This window comes from Crinia signifera, chromosome 1, assembly GCF_055691185.1.
Source record: "Crinia signifera chromosome 1, ASM5569118v1, whole genome shotgun sequence".
NCBI lineage: Eukaryota > Metazoa > Chordata > Amphibia > Anura > Myobatrachidae > Crinia > Crinia signifera.
In genome coordinates, this window is record NC_139217.1 from 405,343,762 (window position 1) to 405,354,136 (window position 10,375).

Here is a 10,375-nt window from a genome sequence, read left to right on the forward strand (position 1 = left end):
TCCTATCATCTTCTAGAAGGTGCTAAATTAATAATACGTAGAATCTGATTGGTTGTTATGGGCAACATCCCACCTTCAATAGAATTCCCATCTTAGTAAATTTGCCCCATGATATATCATGCTGCTGTGTACAATAAACAATATATTGTATATCAACACAATATATATGAACAGCCATTGGCATACCTTCAGTATAATGGGTACAAGGTGTGTGGTGCACATGGGCACCTGGGTCTGGGGGGCACACACATCGCACACTCTGCACCCATTTCATTGTACTTACCTCTCCATCAGCAGCTGCAAAGCTGCATATAACACTGATATATAGTCGCCATGGCCATTTTCTGGTGATTTGCGCATGTGCAATAGAGAAGTCCCTCAGGAATGCATCACAGGTGCCATGTTCCCAGAGACCTGTGCATGCTAGAGTCTACTTTTCCCACCAGAGAGGAGGGGCCTAATCTCTTAAAGCTCTTTTGGGTAGAGCCCAATTTAAACTGCACGTTGTCTGTGGGGTCAGTCTATCTAACATGTAGACCATCAGATGGGACAACTTTATGGACAATGGGCATCACAGGTACACACTATGCAATGTCTACGATATATTTTTCCAATCTCCATCAGACTACTATATATTGTCCAGTATGTCACATAGTGTGTATGCAAATTTACTGTCATTTTACAGGCTGTTCTATATAAATGAAGCTTATTGTTTGCTAGGGAACACTTTTCTTTTTTATCTCTACCCATGGTTTGATGCATCTCGCTAATAGTCTTTTAGATGACTTCACTTGCATGATTTGATTCTTCAATATCCTGTGCTATAAGCTTTTACTTTTTCCTTGCTGATTGGAGCAATGGTTATCACTAATATGTCACTTGAGCCAACTGAGGGACAGATGTATGAAGCAGTGATAAGAGTGGAGAAGAGAAGGCAACCAATGAGCAGCTACATATAATTTTATAGATACATGTTACGTAAAAGCAGATTGGCTTTCCTCTCCTCTCTTATTCCTGCTTCTTACATCTATCCTTGAGTTCAATAAACAAAACTACTGAGTCCTGAGCAGTTTGAGTTTTTTTTGTTTTTGCTCTTGTAGTTTGGAATAGTTTCACTATTGATAGAAGATGGGTGAGAAAAAATATAATAATTAAATATTTCCTGACTGTCGTACAAATGTTTTCACTTTTTAGCTTTATTGTTCTTTTAATTCTGACAATCCTACTTTGTTTGTTTTGTAGAACCATGTTTGGGTTGATGTGACCATACACAATATCAGCCTTCCTCCACTGGCTATTAAGAACCCTGAGTGTCTGGGTCTTTTACATCAACTAGACAGAAACAAAGATTTTTGGATTCAACATTACTGCATCCTGAAAGATGGCTGCTTGTATTTTTACTCCAGTATTCGCTCAACTAGTGCTTTAGGTATTGTACTTTTTAAATCTAAAATATTAACAATTTGTATTTTAATATTCAAAATTTTCTTCTTAGGTGTCCTTATTTTCAGTTATGCACTGACATGTGTACAGCAGCGGATTGGGGACTAAAAGTGGCCCTGGAAAATTTCTGGAAGTGGCCTCATGTGGGCTGCACCAAATAAAAACATGGGCGAAGCAAACATAACAGAAGGCGGGATTACTACATCTCCAATAGGATAAATGAAGTGTGGCAAATTATTCTCCAACTTCTGTATGCAGAGGTGTCTGAACATTTTTTGGTTGAGGGACAAGGTCATATTTTTGTTTGGTGTCGATAGTTCTGGCCAACTTAGACAGGTCTATACAGCAGCTTGAAATGAGTGGCCCCTTGTGCACATTATGCCAGGTAGAACCGCTTATCCACATTTTGCTAGGTAGAGCTCATTGCACACATTATGCCAGGTAGAGATGCTTATACACATTATCCCACACAGTAGAGAAATTTATACACATTACATCACACAGGAGAGCTGTTAATACACGTTACGCTACACAGTAGAGCCACATATACATGTTATGCTACAGTAGAGCTGCTTATACACACAACACAATGGTAGAGCCCCGTATACATGTTATATAGACTCCCTCCTTCTATCGCTCTCTCTTACCCCTGCACCATACACCTTCCTTCTCTCACCCCCACTTCATCCTTCTATCTCTTTCTTACCCATGCACCTTCGCCTTCCTTCCGTCTCTTAATCCCATACGCAGGGACACCAGAACATTTTTAGGTTGGGGGGGGGGGGCAAGATATAATCTCAGTTTGGTGCCCATAAATTGCTATATGTTGCCCCCCAGTGTTATGCTTCAAATCAAATTTTGACCTAGTACAGCCGCACCCTTTGCACCCATAGTAGTTACACCACTGGATACAGCTGTAATAAACCATAACAGCACTTATCTGAGGATTTTATGCAGGCCTATGAGGGAATCCCTGGCCTAGGTCCACAGACAGGATACAGATTGGGACCCTCCATCACGCACACAATCCCCTAACATTGACAGATAAATACACAGACACGAAATTATCTAATGCCCCACTTCTGCCTCTAAGCTATATGTAGAGGATACCACATATATTTATGGGGAAACATGTGGATGAGACGTTCTTATTTCATTATCACACAGATTGCAAAGTGACAATGCACTTGGGGCCTGATTCAGACCCGATCGCTCATCTGCAAAGTTGCAGATGACTGCGAGTAGTCACCGCCCAGACAGAAAAAAACCTGCCCTGTACAAGTCTGCGGGTGAATTGCAAAAAATGTACAGACTGTGAGATTACAGCTTTGATTTTGACTACAAATTCATTAATCAAATCAGTATCCCATAGACATCAAATGGAGATCGAACATGTTTTCTGTTTAGCCGAACTCATATAACCTGTGCAGCCGAGACTTGACCCTTCCACAACTGTGCAACAGATACAGGCTGATCAAGGCCGGCGCTGACGTCACACATCCTCCCTTAAAACACCTGGGCAATCCTAAATTTTTTTCTGACACTCCCAGAAAAATGACTGGTTGCCACCCACAAAAAATTGCGTGACGTCCCCCCTCCTGAGCATAACCAGCCCCGGGCTCATTGAGCCAGACCTGGTTCCAAAAATACAGAGGACAAAAAGCGTAGGGGTCCCCCATAATTCTGAAACCAGCCCCGGACTCTTGGACCGATCCTGGTTCCAAAAATATGGGGGGACAAAAAAATCTGTGGGTCCCCCGTATTTTGAAACCAGCACCAGGCTCCAACAGCCCGTGGTGTCATGCCACAGCCGGGGGACACTTTTTACATAAGGCCCCCCGGCCGTACCATGAGCACCGTGGCTGGTCAGTCTTGGACGGGGTACCTGGGGGAGTGGGGACCCCCTCAATAAAGGGGTCCCCCCCCCCAGGCTTCACCCGTAAAGGGCTGAAGCCCGGGGCTGTCACTGGCATCCCTGGCCATTGGACGCCGGCCTGATAGGGTTAAAACAATAATACATCACATTGTTTTATACAGGTGAACGACAAGTGCCAGCAGGCCTCCCCCACGTGCTGGGACTTGGTGAACCACAAGTCCCAGCAAGGACAATGGTACACTGACACCTGGGCTCCAGGGGTCAGAACTAGTGCTTGGATGTTTTATGCCCCGTGCAAACTATAAATTTGCACCCTCCTTCAAAGAATATGTGCCCTACAAATGTAGTACTGCTTATTCAATGCTGGGGCTCGCCAGACCACCCCCACTGGCGAGCGGACGCTACATCTGACTGAGACGTGTGAGCGTCCCACATGCACGCGTGTCCCGGTTTCCTGTCAGCGGGGGGCAGGAACCCTGCCCGTCTCCGCTTCAGGCAGATGAGCAGGGTTGAGGGGGGGGGGACCACGTTGGGGACCAGCAGCGAGGTAGCGAGGACCCAGCTGGAGCTCCGTTGTAAGGGGACGCACGTGCGTCTTGTGCGCGCGCATCCCCTTCCGGCAGGTGGAGGGTGCCAGTCCCTGCAAGGAAGAGGGATGCTCCATCTGCCATCTGTATTTTCACTAGAGCAGAGAGCAAGTGTTTACAGGTCAGCATTGGCTAAAGCCTGAGGTATGTGGCATCAAACATCCAGTGCAGTGCAAAACTGTTGGGGGCCTTGGGACGTTGGACCCTCTCCAAAAGGAGAATAGCCACGTTACTCCCCATCCCCTCATAGCCAAAAGGCCCACTGATTAGAAAATAGGATCTTCAGGTTCCCCCTTGCCAAAGCTTTGTGGAACCCCTGGGAACCCCTGGGATCCCCAACCCCCAGAGCCACAAGGCCCCCTGGGATGGCAAGAGTTTCCAGGCTTTCCTGCCCCTTTCACCCCTTTCTCCTCAGGGTTGGCTGAAGCTGTACCCAAAAGGAAAGAGCCCCAGGAGACTAGGCCCATAAGAGTGTCCCCAAAACCTCATTAAAACATGACACACTCACAAGAAACTCAATAAGAAGGAATTTGCAAAAAAGTGCAAATGGGAAAAACTGTAATGAATAATTTAATAAGCCCCACACAAACTGCTGGGGGAAATAATAAAAAGTATCCTTGCCCTATTTAGAAGGCCAAGACAAAGGAAAAATAAAGTGCAGAGCGTGGTCCTGACTTTGGGCAAAGCAAAAAGGACACAACTGGGCAAAATCATGATTCACTGCAGGTGCGGCTGATATGTGCAGGAATACAACTGTATAACATTTGTGTGCTACATACAAAAGCAGCTGTATTTTACCCTTCACGGAAAAAATAGAACCCGCTGAAATATTAATCTCTTTGCACATGTTATATCGGCCCCACCTGCAGTGCAGCATGATTTTGTCCAGTTATGTGCGTTTTTTTAGCTTAGCTTGCAACTCTGAATTAGGCCCTCTGTCAGCAGAACATTTTCAGGCACCTTGGTCTTCAGGCTTCCAGCTTCTTTGCCAAAGGATCAAGTGGATGATCTTTCCCTAAGCAGCGCACATGGGGCCTATTTAGACCCATTCATTCGGGTATGAATTTGGCCCCTTCCCGATGTTTGGGGTTTATGCATGCGCGTGTCTGCCCATGTGCAAACCCCGGGTAACGAACGGCTTTGGCGAGTTTCACACTCACCAGGCCAATCGCTCCAGAGGGGGCGGGTAGGGGCAGACAGGGGACTGGGACAGAGGGAACAGCCAGCATTTTATGGGCATCCTCATAAAAACATTGAGCGTTCCCAAGTGGACGTAGGCAAGTCAATGCCTGCTCAGGGCGACTGGCTCACATCAGTTGACGTCAGTGCCTGCCCCTTTTCAGCCATCTCCGATGGTAATAAACGTCAGTTCAGAATGACTTGTATTACCGAAGGGGAGAGAAATCATTTGATTGACTGAATTCTCTCCCTTTCGGCTGCATGCGAGGGTATTTGCTTGCGTACACATCCCCTTGCATGTTAGAAAGGGGATTCGTGGGGGGGGGGGGGGGGGTATGGCGGATGATGCTTACCTGTCCGTAGGCTGAGAGTACTCACAGCTTATCGGATAGGTCTGAATCAGCCCCAGGCACAACTGCACTTGATCTTAACTAGAAGGCCAAAAAGTGATGAGCTCAGTTAACATTTACTGACATTAATATACTATAATTTGTGACAGTCAGTACATGTGACTATGACATCATGAATCAATATTAAAAAAATAAATAAATGAAAAACATGGTAAATTAATGATCATTTTCTGCCGTGTTCTGGAGCATCGCTGTCCCCCTACTATCCCCGTATTCAATGTTGCAGGGGCTCGCTGCCCCTGACGATGAATCTTAACCCCAGCGGCATCCTGCAAGGTGCCGGGGGACGGCGGCAGGTAGGGAGATGGAAGTCTCCCTGCCTGCCCCAGAATGTATGTGGAGGGGAGGAGGGCTCCCCAGGACCCAGGCAGCACAAGCTGCCCCCCCGGGAGGGCCAGCAGGGGACCGGGTATTCACTGCTCCTGATCGTGCATATGTAATGATCGGGAGCAGTGAATATATGAATATCTAATGAGCAGCTCCCGGCCCCCTGCTGGCTGTTATGTGTAAAGAATATATGTTGATGTGCTATAAGCACATGAATAAAAATAGCATGCCCCTTCACAGAATAAAATTCCTGATTTTTTTACACCAAATGTAAAAAAAAAAAAAAACTTTATTTTAAAAGCTCACATTCCACTTCACCATGAAAAGATGGCGATTTGCTACACGGTGACACAGGGCAAAAATTCACTTAGAAAGTGAATCACCCTATTCAACGTGCACTTTTCGCCGTCTTTCTGACACAAAATATCACCTTCCAATGCGAAAATAGCACAAATTCGCCGTGAAACATGGCGAATTGGCCTCATTGAATACTGCCCTTCGAGTGACGCTTGATATACCAGCTTGTTATATATATGTGTGTGTGTGTATATATATATACAGGTTGAGTATCCCGTATCCGAATATCCGTTATCCGAATTATTCCGAAAACCATACATTCCAGAAAGTGAAAAAAAAAATTATTTTTTGCTAAAAACTCACTGGGGATATATGTAACAGCATTACTTCACAAATGTGAAGATACAGGGTTCTTCAATCACTCAGACACCGAGCAGATGAAACCAAAATATGGTTTATTTTTTATCACAGCACACACATGTAGATAAAGACAGGATCAAGAGGCAAATGTAGCATATAAATGTTATCGGGTAGCAGTCCAATGGCAGTCCTTGTAGCAGCAGTTCCAAAGCACAAAACTATCACTCCTCCACACAGCAGTGATAGCATATAAGTCCACACGATACCTAGACAGAGCATAACCTCTTAGTCCAGGACAGTCCATCAAAATCTCCCTCCTGGCTTGTGTGCAAGTCATTTTAAAAACTTCTAATTTCCCACGCGTCTCCATACCATCAGTGGGCTTGCTTTGGAACTGCTGCTACAAGGACTGCCATTGGACTGCTACCCGATAACATTTATATGCTACATTTGCCTCTTGTTCCTGTCTTTATCTACATGTGTGTGCTGTGATAAAAATAAACCATATTTTGGTTTCATCTGCTCGGTGTCTGAGTGATTAAAGAACCCTGTATCTTCACATTTGGGCAGTACGGATGGAGTAATGGTTAGCATTACTGCCTCACAGCGCTGAGGTCATGGGTTCGATTCCCACCATGACCCTAACTGTGCGGAGTTTGTATATTCTCCCCGTACTTGCATGGGTTTACTCCGGGTACTCTGGTTTCCTCCCACAATACAAAAATATACTGGTAGGCTAATTTGCTCCCAACAAAATTAACCCTATAATGTCTGTGTGTGCGTGTACATGTGGTAGGGAATATAGATTGTAAGCTCCACTGAGGCAGGGACTGATGTGAATGTTCAACTATACTCTGTAAAGCGCTACGGAATATGTATGCGCTATATAAGAAACTGTTAATAAATAAATAAATAAATTACTGGGGACATGATATGTAACTGGCACTATATATGTACAAGAAAATGATTGCTTGGCATTCAAATTCAATATCTGAGATAGTACACAAATTTTGTTTCATGTTTTGAAACCTTGTTTTTTGAACAAATAAAATATATTTGTGTGTATTTTATGTGGTAATAAAATATATATGTGTGTATTTTATGTGTTTATACAGCATACATGCAAGATACTTCAAAATACATCATTGAAATAATGAAATATTCCAAAATACGGAATAATCCGTTATCCAAAATTCTCCTGGTCCCGAGCATTTTGGATACGGGATACTCAACCTGTATATATAATTTATTTATTAACAGTTTCTTGTATAGCGCACACATATTCCGCAGCGCTTTATTTGAACATTCACACCAGTCCCTGCCCCAGTGGAGCTTACAATCTATATTCCCTACCACATGTATACACACACACACATTCTAGGGTTAATTTTATTGGGAGCCAATTAGCCTACCAGTATATTTTTGGATTGTGGGAGGAAACCGCAGTACCCTGAGTAAACCCACGCAAGCACGGGGAGAATATACAAACTCTGCACAGTTAGAGCCATGGTGGGAATCAAACCCATGACCTCAGCGCTGTGAGGCAGAAATAATAACCATTACACCAATCCCTACTGCCATAATATATATAACCCACTGGTAACAAGCAGAAAACCACTGGCAATGAATAAGAACCCCCCCACACACACATATATGTAACCCCTGGCAAAGAGCATGTTACTCTTGTCAATGAGCATGAAACATCTGGCAAGGAGCATTTAATTAAAAGAATATTATAAATGTATAGGGGGTGCCAGAAATTATTTGGGGGGGGGGGGGGTGCATGTGTGTGTGTGCAAAATTTTTAGTTACACCACTGCTACTTTGTTACATTGCAAAGATATTTTTGTTTAATGTTCCATTACCAGTGCTCTCTATCTTTTTTGCAGGTGGAATCTACTTGCAAGGGTACACTGTCAGTGAACAATCACTGAACACTAGACACTGCGTCATTGAACTTAGACCTCCATCTGAGGAATTTAAAGCATTCTATCTCAGTGCAGGAAATACGGCCGAAAACAAACGGTATACTTCTCATTTATTATAAACTTACTGTATATTCAGGCTTAGTAAGTAAATGCACGCAAATAGCATTAAGCTGTGGAAAGAGTGGGAAAGAGGAGTAGTTGACGAAAGCAACCAATCAGCTTTTAGGTAGCATTTATCTAGTGCATTCTATAAAATGGTACGTAGAAGCAAACTGGGCAACTTCTTCACTGTCCACTGCTTTTTCTGCTTGGTACATCAACCCCCCAATGTGCTGCAATGGGAAAAAAAAAACTTTATTTTTTTCATTTCCATTTGTGATTCAAGCTGGCAGCTGATTAATACCTATAAATGAATGTACATTTAATATGTACAATATACTGTATAATATTAGAGGTTTTCACGTCTCCTAACAGTGGGCCTTATTCTGGTTAACTTCTTCTGGCTATTTCCTTCTTAGATGGACAAAACCATGTGCACTGCAGGGGGGGGGGGGGGGGGCAGATGTAACATGTGCAGAGAGAATTAGAATGGGGTGAGTTATTTTGTTTCTGTGCAGGGAAAATACTGACTGCTTTATTTTTACACTGCAATATAGATATAGATAGGGGTTTGAAGTAAAAATCTAATTCTCTCTGCACATGTTACATCTGCCCCACCTGCAGTGCACATGGTTTTGTCCAGCTAAGAAGGAATTTGCTTCTAAGAGTGAACTAGAATAAGGCCCGTTGTCAGGTGGATGTGCATATAGCCAGGGATGTCATCAATGGCAGAGTGTGGTCTCCTTTTATTTGCATCTATGGAGTTGTAGTGTGAGTGAATGTTGTACATAATGTTCAATAAGGGGAGAGTTAGTAGCATAGGGTTTCTGGTGAGGGTTTTCCAAGCCTCTCACCTTTGGGTTATCGCACTGGGAGCCACGGCCGGGATTGGTACGAAATCCCGTTGGTCGGAATCCCGGCAGTCAAAATCCCGACTGCCCAAATCCCAAAAAGGGGGGGACGTGGATCGCTGCAGTGTGGTGTATAATGTGTAAGGGACATTACTATAATGAGGAAAAATGTAAGGGGCATGAATCCAGAATTTGTCTTTTCCTACAAGACCACAATCCTTGCGTCCACGTCCATGCCTTTTCCAATGTGTAGTTTTAACAGTGTGCAGGGGGTGGGGTGTCAAATTTTGTGGAGTCAAATTGACCAGTATGCATGGGATGTTACAGTCACCATCACTATTAGTGACAGCACACTTGTTACATACATAAAATACCATCCAGTAACATTATACAGTATCAGTAATGATCATTCTTATTTCACCAGTTGGATCACAGCACTGAAGATGTCCATAAACAAGTGGTTACCCTTGCATCAAGCTATCCAAGATTTTATGAGCCGGCCGTTGGAGGAGACCAGAATGTGATGAAACTAAGCTGAGAGACTTGACTAAAATGGGCAACATACTGCAATGATACATCAAATGTATCTTGTGTGCCACCCATTGCATCTATGGGCCGGGCACCTTCTGTTGGCGCAGAGGTGTTGTGTGCAGCGCAGGCCTAGAACGTGTAACGGCGTGATGAAGCAGAGCTGCTATGAATCAAGGACTTCACGGGTTTAGTCTGATAGGCTGCAGAGAGCCAACATGTAAAAGTCTAAAAATAAACTTTTTGTTTTGTGAAGTGACCTTTAGCTGAAATAAATAGTGAGGTTTTTTATGTGCACAAAATATTACTGGCTATGAAACCTGCCATAAATGCTGTATAGACATTTGTATAAGTTTTCTTCCTTTTTTTTATAATTCTTTAAAACAAAGTTCACATAAAGTGTAATATAACGTGCGTGTGAGAACTTACCCAGTACAAAACCTGTGACCGAATTATGGAGGTCATTCAGGTTGCGAGTCAACCAAACACC

General features: G+C 43.7%; 1 protein-coding gene across 1 annotated transcript in view; it reads left to right on the top strand.

The window, feature by feature from the left end:
* Positions 1–10,157, top strand: part of LOC146031378 (uncharacterized) — a 58,373-nt gene extending 48,216 nt beyond the window's left edge. Inside the window, exons 11-13 of the mRNA XM_083158443.1 lie at positions 1,243–1,429; positions 8,369–8,504; positions 9,782–10,157. Of these exons, the coding sequence (XP_083014569.1) occupies positions 1,243–1,429; positions 8,369–8,504; positions 9,782–9,881 (423 nt within the window). The 3' untranslated portion in view covers positions 9,882–10,157. The remainder of the gene's footprint in view (positions 1–1,242; positions 1,430–8,368; positions 8,505–9,781) is intronic.
* Positions 10,158–10,375: the final 218 nt, after the last annotated feature.